Here is a 21,788-nt window from a genome sequence, read left to right on the forward strand (position 1 = left end):
CTGTTTGGAGTTTCCACATACCAAGGTCCAAGGGGACCCTGTGATAGCCAATAGTTGTTGTTGTTTTTTAATGCAGATTAAAGGCTGGCCGAAGACAGGCAATCATTTTTAGGACTCTTCATAGTTCACCATGATGGATATTTAGATTATTTTGTGTTAAAGCCACCCAAAGGGGCCTTTGCACTTCACAGACTGGAAGAAAGTTTTTTTAAAAATGCGTTCACCTGAATCGAAGGAGAGAACCAGTTTCTTGTAGTGGTGCTGGTCTAGAAAGCAGGAGACTGTGAGATCTAGGTAGGCCTCACTCAGACATGGAAGCTGTCTGGATGACTCACTCTCTCTGAGTCTACCCCACCTCACAGGGTTGTTTGGGGGGGGGGCGGAAGAGGAAGTGGGGCTATTAAGTATGTTAGCCGCCTTGAGTTCACTAATTATAAGTGTTAAAATGTTGTGAGAAAAATATCACAATAATGGAAACCAAACTCAAAAGGATTCAAGTTGGTCTTTACTGTACTGCTTCCGTCTGAATTGTCCCATTACCATATCTTTACTTCCTTTTCCTCTGATCATCCTTTTTTTTTTTGAAACCCCCAGACCACGTAAATATCAATATGGCTTTTGCTTTAACCAGAGGTCTCCAAACTTGGCAACTTTAAGACTTGTGGACTTCAACTCCCAGAATTCTCCAGCCAGCTATGCTGGCTGAAGAATTCTGGGAGTTGAAGTCCACAAGTCTTAAAGTTGCCAAGCTTGAGGATCCCTGCTTTAACCACAACTGGCCTTGGTTGTTTTAAAATTTACATCACTAATTGCAAATATTGCTACAATTTGCTCTAAGTTACTAACTCTGGAATCTTAAAACTGCAGCAAGGCCAATGTTAACTGGGAATTCCAGAGAATCAGAGTCTACATTTCCAGCTAACAATATTTTTCTTGCCTGCTCTTTGATTGATTGCATTAGGCCATACTCTACTGTTATTGAGCATTTTTGGAGTTTACAAAGCCTGTGCAGAACATAATGAGAGTGGTTGAACTTTGCCAATTACAGGTAGTTCTTGTTTTGCAATTGCCGCATTCAGTGACCATTTGCAGTTATGACAATGATGAAAGAGTGACCAATGCCCACATTTCCATTTTTTGCAGATCTATAAAGCAAAGGAGAGTGGAAATAGGATCATAAGTTCAGTTAATGACTGTTTTGCTTAATGACCAAGCTGCCAGTCCCAATTATGGTCACTGAATGAGGACTGCCTGTATTGAAATACCTGAATATTTTTGATTGAAGAAAACTACTTCTATTCAGATACAGCATAAATGAACCTTGGCTTCAAGTGTAGAGGAAACACATCAAGAGAACATAATTGAGTTAGCAGAGTATGTTCGTTGGGTGAAATACACGAGTTGGCAGCTTGTAGAACTGCTTCAAATACTACGGTACTAGGCTGCATGGAATGACATTCATGTTTGGCAGTTCCAAATGTCTGTAAGTGTCAAGTGCTTAGTCACCTAACACAGCTCTTGCTATGTCATCAAATGCTCCACTTAGGCTATCAGTTCTGGGCTGGAAAAAAATCTGACCAACCACTTGCTGTCAGCAAAGGCATTCAGAAAACTTGGACCCTTTGCTGTCATCTAGCAGTCTTTGGGACTTTTGCAGCCCCAATTTGTTTGCTCTACTAAGGTGTTTGCTCCGTTCTACTCATCCAGTAGAGCTCCATTCAACAAAGGCAGAAGAAGTTAGGTTTCTGCATTTTTTCTTTGTTGTTTGCATCTCTTGTGGAATACCAGACCATTCACATTTTAAACTCCACTTTGCAACCGTCCATTTTTGCTTCTAGTGATAGCATCTCAAAGCTTCCATTTGATCCAAAGCACAAGGTTTGCACGTCTGTGCATAGACTCATGGATGCAAGATGTTCATTTGATCCCACATTTCAACAACCTGAGTGTGGATAGGCGTCTTCCAAAGACAGTTGTGGTCTCCTGCTCCTTGCAGGAACTTCTGGAGCAGAGCTTACATCGGGTCTACTTCTTCCTCCATATAATCAGAAATTCAGCTTGAATATGCCTAGCACTTTCCTGTGTCCACACAACCTTCTCAGTGAGGAACTCTACAAGCTTCAGAGGCATCCCAGGACTGAAGAGAGTAGAGTGGGAAGGATATACTTTATTTGAAGAAACTTCCCTGGAGTACCTAGGGTACCCCGGAGCAAGTTGGCATCTTGTCTCAGCCACTCTGAAGGGATTTTGAGCAGACCTGTGAGCTGTATACCCTGTTTAACCAAAATGCATTGACTGGCTCACACTTAGTTGGATTTGCACAACAAGCTAAAACTACATGCTGGTTATCTCGGAACAGTAACGATTGGATTCACACACCACTGTAAGCCAAAACCAAACAAACCAGATGTTGCTTTAGTTTTAAAAAGCTTCTCTCAAAGGCTGCACCTGCCTGTGCACCCTTCCCCCCCTCCACCAGCCACCCCCAGCTCTGAAGTGTCAGACAAAGGCAGAACCATGGAAGCATATGATGTGGGCAGCAAGCAGTCCCTTATGAATGGTCTGGCCGATAGAAGAGTTTTCTTTCTTTCTCCCACCTCCTCCCGAGAACTTTTATGGTCATCCAATTGAAAAGTATGACCCTTTTCTGATCTGTATTTTTAAAAAATGTTGCTGCTATAGAATGCTTTTCTATCCAATTTTTCAACACGGAAAATCTCTGTGATGCTCACAATGATTTTATGAAGCTTGTTCTGAGAAGATGTGTCCCTATGTGCATGTGATTTCTACATATAAACAAACATATACGGTAATTCAGATAGAAATATAATACAGCACACAATTGTGAAGAAAACGTCAACCATGAGTGGCCTATAACTTCAATTGTTTACCATCTTTATGTTTATAAATTGGTTTACATAGCCTAGTCTCTCAAAAAAGGATGTCCAATAGACCTCCTGTAATATTTCTCATGTGCTATTTTAACATACAGGTTTAAAAAGTTTGAAACTTTCAAGGATGGGGGGAACGAATCCCAATTTCAAGAGACTTTAAACTTTCTTTTTTCCCTCTCAAACTGGTCAGGGTAAACTGGCAAAGCAGGAAGTAAACTGGAATTAGTTCTGAGAGTTGATTAAGCCTGTGGGCTTAGCCAGCTCTCAAAACCATCCCCCTTGGTAGTAAGTCTGTGATTGCTAAGATTGTTTCTCACTGACTGGTGATTTTGTTACATCCTGAAGTAGTACAGCCATACTTTGTGGCTATCTGCAAAAAATGTAACTATTTAGTAATGTTTAGAATTTTAATCTGAGATTTTAAATTTGTAGCTTTTCCAAATGGGAAAAAAAAGCTGGGGGTCTTTGAGGAGAAAAACTTAAGAAAGCAATGTGGAAGTAAGGCCGAAAACAAGGATTTGTTTCTTGCGCAGTCATAGTCCTAACCATCCCTAATCCGAATAAAATAGTTTTATGCATGGAATGAAGGGGGACATTTGCACAAATATGCTGATGGTATCCAGTTTTTATATATTTTATATATACAATGTATGTATGTATGTATGTATGTATGTATGTATATCTTTCCCTATATGATAGTTGTTCTTGGGATTGTTTTTATATTATTTTTTTAAAAAAATTATGGTTATTTAAGTTTGATGTTTTTTATATTGTGATACGGTTTTTAATTGTTATTCTGTTTATAAGTCGCTTTTTGTGCCGATGGGCAGCTATACAAACCTGTTAAATAAATAAATTTAGCACTGTAGACTGCAAGCTGAGAGACTCTATTAGTTCACTTTATTATTTTTACTTTGTAATCTGCCCAGAGAACTTGAATTACCGGGTGGGAAAGCCACAAAAGGAAACAAAGCACTTCAACTGAAATCCCACAGCCCTAAATTTCGGGTGGTGGGGGTGGTGGGGAGAATCAGCCTTCTCCGATTGTCTTCCCAAACCCAATTTTGGAGTTCTTTGGTTTGGAGCAAGGGTTGCTTTGCCAGGCAGTGTGATGCTTCCAAAGAACTGTATATTCAAACTCAGCCTAGCAAGAGTCAGCTCAGGCTCAGGTGGCCAGCTGATTTATTGTCAACGCTATAAATAGCTGCAGGAACCCAGATGCCCGGCTATTAATGATCCTTGGAAAATTCTCAAACACACCTTGAAGGGATGGGAGCACAGCAGCAATCAGTTAACCCTTTTGAGGGTCAAGGATTAAAAGCAGCCACTTGCTAGAGAAACTGGTCATCCCAGAAACTAATCTTTGCCATCTGAAAGTTGTGATTGGTGAGAGCGTGGGAAAAGGAAGAAGCAAAGCAAACCTAATACGTATGCAAATTGATCAATCATACGAACAAACAAACAAAAGAAAAACCCATCTGCAGGGCACAATGTATTAATGGGTGCTTGAGGGCTTTTAATTTTTTTCCCCCAAAATGTGTCTCTTCTTGATTCATATTGCTGGAATTTGAAACCTAGACATGATGGGAGTGAAGCTGTTATAGAGTTTTTATAATGCACTGCAACTTTTCGGGACACTTGGGTTGAGAAGGCAAAGAAAAGGAAAGACAAATCCAAGGATGGTAGGAAATTTTTAAGGGTGGTAGTTGTCTATTATTGTTGTTGTTGTTGTTGTTGTTGTTGTTGTTGTTGTTATTATTATTATTATTATTATTATTATTGCTGTTGCTGTTGTTGTTGTTATTATTATTATTATTATTATTAGTTTTTGCTAGCACCCAGAAACAACCTGCCTGTTTTCCAATAGAGGTTTACTGTCAACTAGATGATTTGGAGAATCTGGCTTCAACTTTATCTCTAATATTGCTGAACTACAACTCCCAAGCAAATTCAGCAACATGGAATGCTTGGGAGTGTCATTCAGCAATATTTGGAGAACCATATTTTCCCTGCTCCTCCTGCCTTACCTAGAAGTGTGCTCTGTCAGTATACTGGAATGGAAGACAGATACTCATTCATAAGTTAACTTTGCATAAGTTTGTACAGGCAAACCTAAATCCTGAAGCGGCTTGGATAAAGGATCCATTACTTTTATGATAAATAATTCATCTTCCTCCTAGGGAAAGAAGTCAACGTATTTGACTTATCCTTGTATTCCTAGTCCTCCTGGGTTTCCTTTAAAACGAACAGCAAACCTCCAATCAAGATCGATCATGTATGAGCTGACATTTGAACCCAGATCTCTCCAGTTCTGAAGCAATAATGTAACCATTGCATCATACTTGCCATCTTAGCTGCCTTGTGTGATTAGAAATACAAGACGTATTCAGCTGCAATATTAGATGGGAATGCCAAGATTTCAGCAATTACTTAACAATGGTGAATACACTGCAGTTTTAAGTAATCTTTTAGGGAAGGGTAGAGAGGAATTTCTTTTGAATCCTCATTTCTATCTATACAGAACTCCCTTTTTACAACCCTGTAGTCCCTATTCAGGGTAGGGGTGACTGGATGGAGCTAAGTGTTTGCTAGCCAGATGTCCTTCCTGAGGCCTACATGGAGTTCACAGCAGATTTGTTTTTGTTTTGTTTTGCGCCCAAGGAGAGAAGCATCTGTGCTACCTGGGACTGAACTCTTCTACCTTCAGAGTGAGAGGTGGTCACTTAATGGTGACCATTAAGTCACCATGCCATTCATTCACATACAGAATGTTCCAAATTATTTATATATATTAGCACAGAGCTACAATTGTGGCTGGGCAAAAACACAGCGCTCATAAATGCAATTTGTTTGGCTGAGTATGTTATGTGAACGCAACTTTTGTGATTTATAAAATGCGGTTTAGCACGTTGCTTATTCAGTATCTTTAACTACAACTCTGAACCCAATTTCTTTTGCAGGCATATCAATTGGTTTGCAAGAACCAAATAAGGAATATTTTTTCTTCTAAAAAATGTTTCAACTAACAGAATTAAGTGTGGAGTTGCTTTGTTGTCTTTACCGCTGAGTTTTCATTGAGGTGAAAAGAATCGGAGACAATATCATGCTATGTAGCCTTTCTGAACTGGGTTCCATGGAACCCCACAGTTCCACGAGAGGACATTAAGGGTTTCGTGAGAGATAGCTTAAATAATAAATATTGTGTGTGGGATTTTACGATGTGCATCACACAATCGCAATGGTGGGAAATTTACATGTCACATCTGTCACTCGCTATTATTTTAGATGTGAAAGTGGACCGAGTAGGTTAGAAATGAATTAGATTGTGACATTTTCTAATTTTTTTGAAAAAATTTATGCAGGACCCCTAATGACCTGAAAAATTGCCTCAAGGGTTTTCTAGGGTAAAAAAGGTTGGAAAAGGCTCATATAATGACAGTTTCATAATGGAAGAAGAGCCTGAATCAAACCTCACTTTTATCATTCCCATTCAGCTTTAGTTTCCCTCCTTGCACTCTGTACAATAATACTGACTTGCTTCTTAATAAAGACAGAGTTTTTCAAACTGTGCTCTGTGGAACACTAAAGTTTCTGTGGAAGAACAAAGCCCCCCTCCCCGAAAAAGAGTTAATTTCAGCACATCCAATTTTCTATTATTAAATTTTTGCCTCTTAATCAAGAGTTCTGGGAATTTTTTTTTTAAAAAAAAGAAAACCCCAACAGGTTACACAGCCTGAGCAAGTTTCAAAATCCCTGAGATAAGGCATTTGAAACACTTTCAAGCATTCTGAGCCATTTGCAAACATCAGATATGATAATTAGGGGACAGTTACTCTTTTTCCACATAGTTTACTTAAAAAGAGCAAGTGAAGTGGAAAATGTGCTGCAGTCAGAAATCACTGCCATGGGATGGTGGGCAGGGCTTGAAAGAAAGAAAGAAAAAACACCCTATCAAGGTCATCTAGTTCAGTTAGAGCATTCAGTTATAGGACTACACACACACACACACACACCATCTAAAATAGGATACACAATGTGTCTCTTGAGCTACTGCATTTAAGGTTCCTTTGTTGAGGTATGGAGGTTGATCAAGATATTATGTAAAACAGCAGTCTCCAACCTCTCGGTCATGACGGCCCCGGGGTAGCGGGAATGGTTCCATGCAGGTGGCAGGTGCACACGCTCTCTCTCTCACACACACACAATCTCCATTTGTGCAAATGGCGGGCATGTGAACCTGCTGCTTGTGTAAGTGGAGCTGTGTGCTCGTGCAGGTCGAGGGTTTGGTGAACTGGTGTAATGAAAACAGCCTCATTTTAAACACAAGGAAAAACTAAAGAAACCATTATCGGTTTCAGAAAAGGCAGGCACAGCCACACACCTCTATGTATTAATGATTCACCTGTGGAGGTGGTTAGCAGCATCAAGTTTCTGGGTGTGCAACTAACAAGTAGGTTAGCTTGGTCGCTCAACAGTGAGACAGCGCCTGCATTTTCTGCATCCCATGAGAAAAGTTCATCTTCTTTCCCCTGTCCTTGCCACTTTCTATAGAGGGACGATCTGTCCCTGTATAGAAAGCATCCTGTCATAGTGCATTACAGTCTGGTTTGGAAGCATTACTGCTTCAGACAGGAAGGCGGTCCAGAGTGGTGAGGATGGCAAAAAAAAAAAAAAAGGTAGTTAATTTCCTTCCATCCAGGACATGGCATATAAGCGATGCTTGAGTAGGGTCCACAGTATTGTCTGGGATGCTACACATCCTCTTCATGACCTGCTACTCTGGCTTCATGGTATCCAAAGCAGAACATTTAGATTCGGTCACTGTTTTGTTCCATATAGCATCAACCTTGCAAACTCTCGAGTTTGCTCTTTCTGCTATGTATTCAAAATGGATTAATGTGTGTGTGTGTGTGTGTGTGTGTGTGTGTGTGTATGTATGTACGTATATATGTATGTGTATGAATATATAAACACACACATACATACATACATACTGTCTGTTCTGTATGATTATGGGTAGACATTTACTTTCTTTTAAGAGCAGGCAACAGAATTTCATTTTTTTTATGTGTACCAGTGTGCTCACAGTAAATAAATGACAATAAAGGTACAGGTTAATGAGCTGCGACCTGGAGGTTGGGGACCCCTGATGTAAAAGATCATACAATACATACCACATTGAAATAATTTAACTTTCAGAGTTTTAATTCTAACTTAACTTCTGTGGACCTCATCCCATATTGAAGAGGTTCCTAAGAGAGCTGCAAAAGTGCACTAATGTGCCTGTCGTTCCTGTCACATTTTAATTTATTTTTCATTTTGTTCATTTGGATTTGCAATTTTTGTTTGATGAATAAACAAACAAATAAATAGTCATTCTTTCTTCCGCCCCATAGCAGAGTGGAAACTGTTTCCCTGCAGCCTGCCTCTGGTCTATTATGTTGCCCAAATGAACAGCGTAGAGGACTTCTGGTCAAGAGGGTGACCATTAGCAATATGAAAACCAATTAAGGAATTTGTGAACTGTTCTCCACGCTATATTCATATGACACAGAGAGCAGAAACCAGGCACTTCAGCAGAAGGTACAATCAGGCATATCATTTACCAGAAGACCAATCTTATCCTGTTGTCTGAACAGTTCTCAAATCTGTGATTATATGAGCCACAAGATAAGTGGGCCTGAGTCTGATTGGAGCCCAGATGAAAAGTCTGTCTGGCAGTTACAAGTTATTTTCAGAAAGTCTATTACAACATAAGTCCAATGCCTGGTGACTTCATGGACATCAATTCCATGCAGTTTTTGGCAGCAAAATGAAAGTGGTTTGCCATAACCTTCTTCTACGATGATACGGTTATTAACTAAATCAACCCTGCTTGGCTTTTTGAGAATGAATAAAATTGTTGAACTTCGGTGTTGAAGTCCAGCCTTCTCTACCTGGCATCTTCCAGAAATGCTGCATTAAAACTCATACCATACCCCTATGTAGATTGTGGAATGTGTTGCAGAATGAACTTTAGGCATATAAACACCTAGACATGCATAGATGTCAATACACAATACACTCTATAGAATCATTAGGAACTAGGATCTTCTATGCATAACACAAGGCCTACGTGGTTCCCTTCTCCAGAAACCATCATTGTATCATTTTGAATTTCTTGATGGAAAATAGGCAATTATGTAGACCTTTTACATAGTGAGATGTTCTGACCTAGGCTTCCTTAGAAAGCATAAAACACTTAATCCCGGCAAAACCTCTTTTATTTCCATGGCTGTGAATTATGTTTATTCACAGCCTGCAAGGCTTCTCAAACAGGCTTTCAGGGGAATGTTTATAAACACCCACCTTATCGCACTTGGAATGCTGCCAGAGAACTAATTGCCAAACGCAGGGCAAGGCCAAACTTGACACAGAGTCAAACAGAACTTTTCAAAGCTTTAATCGACCAGACAAACTAATTGCTTCCTGCAAAAGCTCATGTCCCGTTCACTCCTCTTTTATGTCCTATGGGAGGGCCCAATCATCTCCGGGTGTGGCCTTACTCCTGAGTCGATCCTGCTTTCTCAATTGTTCTTATCTTCTGGTAGCCCTGCGCATGCACAGGTTGGGAACCGGTTCTAGAAACTCCCCCACTTCACTGCTGTCTGAGTCTGAAAGCAGCTGATGACTGCCAGCCTGCCCTGGCCCCATCTCTGCCTCCGATGCAGAGCCCTCGTCCGAGACTTCCTCAGCCTCCAAGACTGGCCCAGTTTCTTCCCCAACCTCCTCACTACTGTCCGACTCTGCTCCCAGCTCTATCAGCCGCTGGCAGGCCACAACATGAGACCTCTGATCCATTTTGTCCAGCATGGTCTAGCTCTGGTTGTGTTATGACTTTCAAGACTTCCAAGCAGTTCTTAGCTGTACCTAGAGATGCCAACTGCAGAACCTCTGAAACAAATCATGTGACCTATCACTGATTCTTAATACCTCCCCTGGGGAGGGAGGGAGGAAGGAAGGTGGGTGACAGGAGCTTCGCTGACAAATTAAGCCCAGACATGAGATATTTTCTTTTCACAAATAAAATCAACGTAAAAGACATAACCACTCCTACCACCACCCAAAACTGAAACAAAACTTAAATACCGTGAGTATTCTCACCAATTCCTCTCACTAGAGATTTTGTTAAGTTTGATTATCACACACAGAGAGAGGGGGAGAAAGAGGGAGGGAGGGAGGGAGGGAGGGAGGGAGGGAGGAGGGAGAGAGAGAGAGAGAGAGAGAGAGAGAGAGAGAGAGAGAGAGGAGGTAAGTGAGAAGCAAAGCTGATGCCAGATTCTTTATCTTTCTCTCCCCAACCCCATTCCAACTCATGGAAAACAGCCTACATATTTCTAGTTAGTAGTATGGGTACTGAATAAAATGCTAAGTTCAAGGAATGTAGAACCAAGCTTTCTGCTCTGTGTCATTCATTTTGGGTGTCTCTCTCCCCGAGAGTTTACCAAATGAAGCGGGTGACGTCTCTGTTGTTAGCAAACCCCAGAGACATCATCTGATCCCTGATCCCCAAAGTGGATCCAAGCTTCTAGCAACCTAAGCCTAAGGAGGGAACCACAGATACCAGACACAACACAGAGAGTACTTCTGACGCATGTTCTTCACAGAATTGCCATGACAATGGAATTCCCCAGCCTCTCCAGCATGGAAGATCACTGATACAGCAACATCCACAACAATGAAGCCTCTAAGATGTCATTCTTATGATTTGTGCTTCTCTGCAGAGAAGTTTCCCAAGCCACCCTCCAAATGAACGCAAAGCAGCTTCCATATCATGCATGGGCAGAATTTCTGAGCGAGCCAGGGGAGAAAGACCCTGAAGCCAACACAGCTAATGCAGAACCAGACATGGTATGTGGGTGTGTAGTGGGGGCGTCATGATAACTGGCTTTCCCCACTCGCTTGTTACCCACAGTCACAACAACGCCAGACGTCTACATTTTAAATATACAGCATTCCAGCCAAACAGTCCGAATGACCAGATGAATAGCATTTGTGGACATTCCCTATTAGTGAAAGCTGTGCCTCTTTTGCATCTGGCTGCCCTCAGCCGAGAGCTGTGTTTCTGGAAATGCAGTTCTGGAATATGCAAAATAATGCCAGCTCAGCAGATTCTTTTTTGTACACAAAGCTTATCTGCAAATTGTACCTCCCAAGTTTGACAGTCACAGACAGGGAACTAGCCAGGGTTTAAAAAGAAAGAATCACTCATCTCCCCAGGTTTATTGTAAGTTATTTTAGATTGTGGCTATATAAGAAACCTGAGAACTTTTAAAAGTAGCTTTTGTTTGGAAAAAGGCTGACCTAACCCATAAACAAAGGATATGGTAGAAAATAGGACATGGGATGCAGCATATCAATGACATTTTAAAAAGAAAAAAAACCTGCTGAGCTGGCAAGTAATCTGATATATTCATGAGGCAGATTGTTAAATAAAGAGGTCATCATACCCCCAGCTTGGCTAGAAAAAAAGTAGATCCACACTGAGTCAGATCATGGGTTTGTGTGGGCCTAGCATCAGCTCTTCCACATATTCTTTTACTGACTAAATTTGTATCCTCTAGCATTCAAAACAGATATTCTATCCTAAACAGAGCCTTTTTCTTAAGTGCCTGGGTGAAATTCTCCATGCAACATCCATTATTCTAAGGATCCCTTTTCTGGCTTATAAATTATAAACAAGAAATTTGGAGTGAAGATGACATGCTATTCAACTGTCATCCTTTTTCTTCTTGTTTTGGAATTCAATTTTTAAAGTCTCAGTTATTTCAGTTTTGAACTTCAGCTCCGAAGGACAACTCTGGTCGATGGTCTAGCATCAGATGAAGATTACTTTCTGTCTGAACAAATGGATGGGATGATAGCATGCAGTGAGATTATTTTCTGATCTAAGGAAGAGATACAAGGGGAGGAGTTCCTACACTTAATAGCTTATGATGGAATTCAGAAACTGCAGAAGGCCCATGAGTTTTCCATTCCTGGATTGGATATATCTCCTTTTGCTTTCTTTACCCAACCAGGCTGCAAGCACAGGAAGCTGTTTGCTTGGGCCCATTCTGGGACTGCTGGAGAAAAGGGAGTAAACTTGATGAAGCAATTGCAGCTAAACATATGTATGGGAAAGACTAGAATGAAGGAAGAGCCAAAGACACTGCAACACTTCTTGAATTTCCTTCAAGTAGGCATGAAGAGGAGGACAGGACTCCTCCAGAATTAACATCAAGGAAAAATAAAATTATGAGAGCCTTTTCCAACCTTTCCACAGAAGAAACAAAAGAAACAGAAGTCTCCCTTCCCCAGTATATTACACAGCTAGCAGCACCACCCTATGCTATTTCTATTCCGAAGAGTCTCTTTTACTTCAATAAGATCGCTCTTATAGGATAAGGCTGCAGACCTGGTGGAAAGTAAACCTTACTGAACTCAATGTGGCTAACTTTTGAGAGGATATACTCAGATTTGCTCCATAAAGCTGTCAACTGTGTAAACATGGGAGCTGTAAAGAATATTAGCCATATCCAATATCAAGACTGAACCTAGCGATTGAGACATAAAGCCAAAATAGGTTTACCAACTTAGAAGGGAAAAAAAAATTCAAGTAGGTTTTCAGCTTTCCTTGGTTTGGGCTCCCCATCCCCCAAACAGCTGGAATTTACAACCAATCTGCAGACTGCAAGGTTCCCTCCACCCACCCATGGTCAGATGATCTAAAGCAGAGGTTTGGCAACTGGCAACTGGCATCTATTAAAATGGTTGCAGCATCCTGGGGTCACGTGATTGCCATTTGCAACCTTCTCAATATGCTCCTGACAAAATAAATGGGGGAAACTGGATTCACTTAAAGACCGTATAATTCGAATAAATGACTGCAACCAAAAAATTCATAAAATTGGACACAACTCGCTTCAGAACTGCATTGCTTTGCTATGGAAGTTCTAGTTCCAATTGTGGTCCTAAATCAAGAGCAGCCTGTATACAATTCTAGTAGTGGGAGGAGACATTAGAGTCTTCAGATAGTTGAGCCTTCATCGCAAGGTTGGGATTTGGGAGAATCCTTCTTTATAAGGCCAAGGATCCTTTTTATGGTAACAAGGCTTTTTTTAGAGCTTAAACTATACATTTCATCTGTTTCTCACTTCAGAATAGAAGGAAACCATGCCACTGTTATTGTTGTTTTTGTGCATCATGGTCAAAAGGGTCTCAAATAGGTTGTACACCTGTGGCTTAGAATCTGCAGAATTTTTGGATAGAGGGTCTCTTTATACTGCCAATCCAAAGATGTTACACATGCTATTCGGGGGTTTTCCCCTCCACCCCTTTTAAAGTAGATTTTTTTAAAAAAATGGCAGAAAAAGTGAGGAAACAGAAAGTTAAGAGCAGAAGAGGAAAACATTTTTGACCAGAAGTAAGGAAACTGCAAAATAAAAGCCTAGCATGAAAGCACTCGTAGGCTATGCACTGGCCAGAACAGCTTTATGAAAACAGGAGAGGAGAGATCTATGAATTCCAGTTGCTGGAGAAGAACCGTGGGGAAGGCATATGGGTTGAGAATAGAAGCCCATGACTGAAGTCTAGAATCTTAGGACTGGATTTTGAGGCTTTCGTTTAGGCCCCTTGGTTAAACAACAATTCAGCTCTCCAAAAACCGCGAACACCCCATATAATTCTACTTGAGATGAGAACAAATCTTATCAGCATCTGGCGCTTAGGATGGAAACAGGTAACTGAAAATACGAAACATGCTGGGGAAGCCCCCAAGATTTTCAATGCTACTTTGATTCCCTGCCCTTGAGGGGCCCGTGGTTGAATATCACCACCACCACATGCAAAAAAAACAACCCACCCCAGAATCATCACATTATGCAAGCAGGTTTTAATTAAATATGTCAGTGTATCTTGTGGGTGGGCATTTCAAAATATTAGATGCACTATTTATCTGATAGAGAGGCAAACAGAGGGGGAAATGTGTTGGGAATACAAGAAGATAACCAGAAGCCTCTCCCATTCATGAATTTATTATGACCTTTCCTTTTTTTTTTTTTTTTCCAAAAAGGAATGATTGGTATGAGCCATCGGTAACATCTGCCTTATATTAGCCAGAGTGATTGCATTTAAAAAACCTCATCTAGTCCCAGATCTATTCCAACAAGCAGATCCCAAAACTTTGTTGAAATGTTTCTCAGCCCAGTTATCAAAAATCCTCTTAAATGTAGATTGTTCTGAGAGGAAATCAGGCTGTTATGCTCCATGAATAACAGGAGAACATAAGCTTTCATTCTTGCCATTGAAGGACTGGGTTGCTTCTCACTGCCCCCTCTCCCATGCTTTACTTTTTAATTGCATAGTCCACTAGGCGCATGTAGCACAAGATGAGGCCAAGAGCATCCACTGAATGCCTCCGGGCATGCTACTCAATCATGGGTCCTTACAAACTCTCGTCCCCAGGAAGAGGTTCTCCAGATTTCTGAATGTCCTTCTTCTTGACCACCTGACCGATGTAAATGTATCTTGTGTGAGAATCCATAACAACCCTAACAATAAAGCATCACATTTCTGTTTGCTAAGTGCACATCCAACACTTACCAAAGCCTGAAGTATGTTGACTTTTTCTTTACCACCAAGTTATAAAACCAAGTATTAGGCAAGACTAACACTCACATACTCCTCTCAAGCCTGCAATCTACCCTGACCCATCCTGTATATATTGGAACAGCCTCAATTCATGCCATAGAAGAGGAGAGCCTCTGCTAATAGCTCTGATATTCCTACATCAGAGTAGGAATACTTTCTCCTTATCAAGGAGGCAGTCTCGGTAAAGCACCTATTTGGATGTGCATACTGGAGACTTTTTATTATTATTTTTAATACCTTTTTAATTTATTTTTTAACTTGAACATATCATCACCCATTAAACAGTGTATCATCTGGGTACAAATGTCTCCATGCTATTACAATCAAAATCCCACAATATTCATTACATTGGAACTTTTTAAAAACAGAAGGGTTTTTAAAAACCTACCAGTTGACAGAAGCTGGAAATAACCAGAAAATCTCTTAGAAAAAGCAACACTATGATTTAGCGACAACTTTTCATTCAGAAAAGGCACGGGGGTCCCCTCTAAAATGCAAAACACAGGAAAAAATGTCATGGACTGCATTTCTGATCAAAGCTTTTATCTGCTTGGCAACCTCTAGACATACTGCAGTTCAACTGTCACCCCGTCCCAATAATGGGCACTGGAGTTGCACCTGTTGGGAAAATCACAACCCTTCCAGTTTCGAAGCAGGTTGAATCCAAATTGAAATTCAGCTTTTTAGGATAGGAGGGTAGAACAAAGAGACCAGTCAGGCTGTGGGGGGAAGGAGGACACTATATCCAGATGAAGCAAAAGAAGTCCAAAGCAAATAAATCCCTTGATGATTACCATACTCTCTTACATAGCCCCCCACAGGATAAGTAAATGTTTAAGCGCCTGTGTCTCCGTTACTAATGACAATAAGGGACAATTAGCTGAAGGACCTTTCCTTCTTCCAAATCAATAAAACAAAACCTGACTTATGGAGAGCTAGAAGCATAAAAAAGAAACAAATGGAGAGAGGCTGGAGAACCAAAATAAAGGAGCTCTATCAAAGTGTTTCGAACTCCTTAAAGTATAATATAAATGCTAATGCATAAAATCAACATAAGCATCAACATTTCAGACGGCCGGGGCCAGTGAGTCAGGTTTTATGCAACAAAAGTCAAACTAAAGTGTGAAATTGCTTGGGTTTCCTGGACCAGAAACACGTCAATTAAACTTAGCTGAAAAGGGACACCCACCAGACCCTGTTACAGGGACTAATGTGGTTTGCATGGTAGGTAGATCATCCTGGGCAGAGGGGGTAGGAGAGGGTGGGTTGGGGTGAGAGGAAAAGAAAGAAGCGCATCACAGCCTCCCTCAACTGGGGCAGATTCCAGAAGTGGACGGGGAACTACCGCTTCCATCATCCCCCACCAGCATATTCCATTCCTTCACCGCTGGGGATGGATGGCTGTGGAGCAGATTCGGACACCGGCCTTTCTAATCGTCTACGCTCTTAGTGGGAAGTGAAGTCCCACCGCGATTCCTGCGGGTTCCAGAAAAGGCGCAAAGCGGGCGGGAGGGGGGGACTTCAGCCTTCAGTGTCCACCCCCCCCCCCACTCCGCCTTTCTAGGCTGCTTGGCTTTCTGAGCCGTTTCAAGGCCTTGCCCCGCTGCCGTCCTCGGAGGAAGAAAAGCTCAATCCCACCCACCCTCCATCCCCGAGTAACTCCTTTCTCCTGGGCGAGTCATGCAGGAAAGGGGAGCCCCGCGCCTCCACGAACCCTCTCCTCCTTTTGGTTGGGTTCGTCTTTCCTTTTCTACGCCAGTCGCCGTTGCCCTTCTCAGCCGGTTGCTGTCATCGTTCCCCCCCACCCCACCCGCCCACCCCTCAAAAGGAGGGATCCGCCGCCGGCACGAGTCGCCTTCTTACCTTGGCTGGAGGCGCCGCTCTTCTCGGCCAGGCTCACGCCCTTCTCCTCTGCCGTTCGCCCTTTAATTCCATCTGGGGAGGAGAAAAGAGAATCGGAGTCGTGAGCGGCGGAGGAGCTGCTGCTGCTGCTCTTGCTTGTTTTAGCGGCGGTGCCCAACGCTGGGTGCAGTCCTGGCATGGGTGGACCCTCCTCCCGGCTGCTGCCTCCCCCTTCGGGCAGGGAGCGCGCAGGAGAGATTCCCGTTAAGCTGCTTTGCTTGGGTTCACACGCCACGGGTCAAGAAGGGCAGCGAAGCCATGATGGGGAGGTGCGGGTGGTGGTGGTGGGTTGGCAATTCTCGGTGCGGTCGCTCGACAGATCAGCGGCGAGGCTCGGCAATCCCTGCCAGCTCCATCACTCGAGGAGCAACAGCCGCGAACGCCTCTCCAGGCGGATCCACCTGCGCCCGCCCCCACCCCCTGTCGTCTCTTCCCCACCCGCGCAGCCGATGGGAACCGAGGCGCCGGAGGAGGACCGCGCGCACAGAGAACAACAGAAGAGGAAATGAAGGGGGGAAAGAAGGGGAAGGAGGAGGAGGAAAAAAAAAAGGAGGAGGAGGAGGGGGCAAAAAAAATAGAAAGAAAGGAACCCGCACTGGGCAGGGGGAGAAAGTTGCATTGTTTGCCGAGGGCGCTCGCGATTGGCCCAACCTCGACCAATGGCAGGGCCCTCGGAAAGTTTGCTGTTCGAGTGCTCCATCTGGTGCTCGGGAGCGAAGCGCCCGCCCTCCTTCCCAAACGTGGAGAGGCAAAAAAAAGGACGCCGGTCTCCTTCAGCCGAAGGAAAAGTGCGAGTTTCACAAGCCCGACTTTGACTTGTGGGGGAACGCGCCCCGCGATTTGGCGACGACTGCGCTCGAAGCGCTTGGCAGCTTTTTTCCCCCAGACACGGAAAAAGGGATAAAGTTATGTCGAGGTAATGGGCAAGGAGGTCGATTTGAAAGTGCAAAATCGGCTATGATATTCTGTGGCCTAAAAGAAGCAAGGCCCGGAAGTTCAGGAGGCTTTGCTCACGAAAGCTTGGAAGAGTGCAACATGGGGACGGTGGTCTCTGAATTGAAGCTCGCCGAGGTCAGCCGACCAAAGGAGTTGTGAATAAAGCCTGACCATTTCAATCAGAATTTATTCAGAACTTTCCCATTGATGTGACTTGGAATATGTTGCTTACAGGTAGACTTCGTTCAATCACCATTTGCAGGGGGGTACAATGATGAGGAGAGGGTAACTTCCTCACATTTATGTCCTATAGAGCAAAGGAGAGCTGCAGTAAGATTGCAAGCAAGTATCGCTTAGCAACTATTTTGTTTAAAAACCGGGTTGCCAGACCCAGCTCTTGTTACTAAACAAGGACTGCTTGTATTACTATTTTTAAAAACGGATGCTCCATATTCCTGCGCTGCAGGAATAATAATGAATTCTTAAGTTTTAATTCTTTAGAATCAAACCAAATACTAGTTTAGAAAGTGCTGTGAAACACTAAAATTTTAATTTAACTGCCATCTCTTACTAAATATTAGGAAAGAGCCAGCAGTTTACTGGGAAGGGCATTTTAAATTCAATTTGTACAATTAAAGTAATACAATTTTATACCAGTATATGCTTTGCTACACAGTGATTGTTAAAAAGAACTATTTCAATAGATATGGTGAGATTAGAGTTCACAGTAAGATATGCGGTAATAAAGGTTTGTTGAATAAATTATAATTATAATAATTGGATGCATTTATATCTCATTAAGGTATAATGTAGGTCATGTTGGTTTTACAGTAGTTAAAAGTATTGTATGAATCCAATTAATGTATGAAAACCATAGTTTAGTGGGTTGTGTAAATTCAGACAATACTTAGCAAAGCATAAAGTAGAGTTTGGGGAAATAATCTTTCTTCTAAATCAGAGGTCTCATTCTCGCGGCCCGCGGGCCAATTGCGGCCCGCAGGACGATATCCTGTGGCCCCCACCGTGATATGAAAGTATAATATTAATGTATAATATAAATATAAAGTATAATATAAAGTATAATATTATGCGGCCCAGCCTCACCCAGACTCTGCCTCCAGCGGCCCCCAGGTAAATTGTGTTTGAGACCCCTGTTCTAAATAAAGTCAATAACTTAACATTAACTTAAAACCTTGCAGGAAATATACATGTATCAAACCTTTGAAAACTAGTATGTGTTACTGATTTTTTTCTCATGTGAGATTTTTAACCAGAAGAGAGTTTCCCTTCCATTTCCTTCTATTTCTTTCTTTTTGTAGTATAACTACATTTAAACATCATAAAACAGTCTCCAAAACGGAATTTATCTTGAACTGTTCCCTGGAATCTCAAGAATGTGGTAGATAGGTAAAATACCAAGTCTATGATTTGGTACTAAATGCCAAGTCTATGATTTGCTTACACCTGGTACTAAGTGATAATTCTCTTAGTTATGATTTGTTTCTACACCATATTAAACTATTCTTACAAGTGCAGCAGTTTGATTTACCCATCAGTTTAGGTCAACACCAATTAAAGCTTCATTATGCCTCAGCATGGTGTAGGAACTTAAAATTGTACTTATGTGATACAGATTTTTCAATCACAAATACTAGCCAGCTTATATTGAACTATAACATATGAAAACTCCAAAAGCTGTGTTACCTGAATAACCCATGGCAAGAATAATGAAGCTGTAAAGAGTTGGCCTTCTATTCCATTAGGATAAAAATTAATATCAATCAATTGCATAGCAGCTATATTTAAAGCAGTGGTGGGATTCAATTTTTTTACTACCTGTTCTGTGGGCATGGTGTGGCTTGGTGGGGTGGCAGGGGAAGGATACTGCAAAATCTCCATTCCAACCCCTCCCCACCCCACTAACCTGCTTTCCAGTGCTGTTCTCCTGTGCAGGGCAACAAAAGAAGACCCAGACGATCAGCTGGGACTCGGGAGGCAGAGAATAGATGGGGGTGCGGCCAGTCACAGATGGTATTTGTTGGTTCTCCAAACTACTCAAAATTCCCGCTACCGGTTCTCCAGAACTGGTCAGAACCTGCTGAATACCACCTCTGGTTTAAAAGCAGAAATCCCTAAAAGTGAAATCTTTCCATCCTCGTTTCAGTGCTGGGGAGTCAACCGGACAATTGCTTTTGTGAGGGAAGTAATCAGTATTGGATCATTGTTTGGGCCTGCAGGGGATCAGATCTCTCACTCATGGAACTGACCAATCACATGGGGATAGTATTGAAATCATAATCCCTCCAACTTTACAGTCTCTCGGTGTAACATTCCCTAACTTGGTACATTGTAAATTTAAAAGCCAAATCTCCTCTGAGCCTGTATTACAATTTCCCCAAACCCCAGCCATTTTGTGCAATGCATCTGAAATGCTTTAGGTTCAGGAAGGATTTGCTACAGTCTTTCTTTGTTGCTTTCAGAAAAAGTGAGAGTGACAAGAGAGAGAGCTGGTGGGTTAAACAACCAGGTAGAAAAAGATCCTACTGTAGCATTCTGCCTTGAGAATGACTTGCTGAACCTCTATTGCCAGACTATAAATGCAGCTGAAACACGTTTAAACAAACACATTTCCTCATCACTCTTTAAGTTACATGAAATATCTCTACATTTTCATTTAGCAAGAATTTTGGTGAGCTATGCTTGTCTGAACTATTTTTATGTTGGTCCCCCCCCCTTACTTTCTTTGAATAGAATGACTGGATGATTTTGCTGCAGGAATAACTACAGCTGAATATGAATGTTTAATTCATATAATATGGTTTGGCTTCACATGCTGTGAACTCAAGCACTATGGCTTATGGCCTAATGTATTGCACAAATTCAGCCAATTGTGGTTTAAACCGTGTCTAAGCAAACAATGGCTGAATTCACACTATGAAAATTCCTGTTAGCTTTAACCGTTCTTGAAAAAGCCATTGTGTTCCAGCCCATTCATATCAGTAAGCCACTAACCATCATACACAAACCACAATGGCTGGGTTCAGAGTATGACAAGCTAAAACCACACGAATGATATTATCTTACAGTGCATACAAATCCATTCTTATTTTGCAAGAGAATATGGATCAGGAAATGGAAGGCCATGGAATCAGAAGGAAGCTTTTAAAATCATATAGGATGTTAAGCAGTAAGATTTCATTGTCTCTGTTAATCTTCCCAAATAAAGAATCCAAGTATGCTTTGTTTCATTACTGTCATTTCCTGTACACAACCTCCAAGGGAATCAGTCACTAGCAACACTTCCTTTCAAGTGGTCACCTCACTGACATTTGCTATGACCTACTCATCAAAACTAAAACGAAAGCTACACGAAAGAATCATAAAATTAGCACAGGAGGTTCTCACATTGCTATTTATATTCCTGGAGAAAAACATGGTGTGCAAATACTGCTTGATTGGAATATCCCAGTCAGAGTAGAATTACACATCAGGGATGTGATTAACAGGAACAACAACAAAAAAATTCCAGGAAAAAAAGGATATTTTTTTAAAAAAATCAGGATGTTAATAAAATAAAAAGCAAGGATAGCATAACCAAGGTTAAAGGTCTGCTTTTCATAGTTAAGTTCCCTGTTCAAGGCTCTAACTCCTAGATTAGCAAAGCAAATTGAGAAATGCTTGAAGACATCTGCAACTGGACCAACCGTACAAGCATAAAAGGTTTCCATGATACTTTAATTTGGATGGTAGCAGAGTCAAAATAGTTATTTCTGACTGAGCACCATTTCTCCCCCCAAAAGTCAGTATTCCTAAAATGGCTTTTGTCTTCTAAAAAACTGAAAAAAATTCTTCTTAGAGCAGATAATAACCTGGAGAAGGAATTTTGTGGAGTAAAAAACATCAACCTTCCCCCTGAATCCATCTCCGTCACTCCATTTATTTATGAAACCTATAATCTACTCTATTCCTAATCTGAAATGGAATTTACTAATTAGGATTACTTTAAAGGTATTGCCTTCTAATCTAGATCAGTTCCTGGTGATTTACAGGTTCACTTCTATGCAAGTTTCATGGCATGGCATAGTAGTTTCCACATCACTGGTTCTGCTTTCCAGTCCAGCCTCAGTCCTGGGTTTTCCACACAGCTTCCCATGCAAATACTAACAAATATCCCTGTTTTGTTATCTAGATCAGTCCAGATCAGCCAAATTAAGTTTTTTTTTTAAAAAAGTAACATAAATAGCAAAAAAAAAAAAAGTACAAATCTTCATTAGAGTTAAGATTCCCCAAAACTTCTACTTTAAAAGGAAAAGAAGGGAGGGAAATGCATCCATTTCTAAATGAACATTTAACCAATTAATAGGTGACAGCAGTATCTTCAAATTT

The 21,788-nt window shown here is 41.5% G+C and overlaps 1 protein-coding gene across 7 annotated transcripts in view; it reads right to left on the bottom strand.

Moving 5' to 3' along the window:
• The window catches only part of HDAC7 (histone deacetylase 7), a 225,132-nt gene that overhangs the window by 124,377 nt on the left and 78,967 nt on the right, over positions 1 to 21,788 (bottom strand). For 4 of the 7 annotated variants that reach the window (XM_087956542.1, XM_026673867.2, XM_026673869.2 and 1 more), the window contains exon 2: positions 16,428 to 16,499. The exons of 1 other annotated variant lie outside the window; for it this stretch is intronic. In XM_087956542.1, the coding sequence (XP_087812668.1) occupies positions 16,428 to 16,499 (72 nt within the window). Of the gene's footprint in view, positions 1 to 16,427; positions 18,171 to 21,788 lie in introns of those variants that run through there. 2 more of the 7 variants (XM_026673868.2, XM_026673865.2) reach the window with 1 other exon arrangement.

Source organism: Notechis scutatus, chromosome 2 (genome assembly GCF_049901735.1).
Source record: "Notechis scutatus isolate UNSWTSFEM ecotype Mainland chromosome 2, rNotScu1.2, whole genome shotgun sequence".
Lineage (NCBI taxonomy): Eukaryota > Metazoa > Chordata > Lepidosauria > Squamata > Elapidae > Notechis > Notechis scutatus.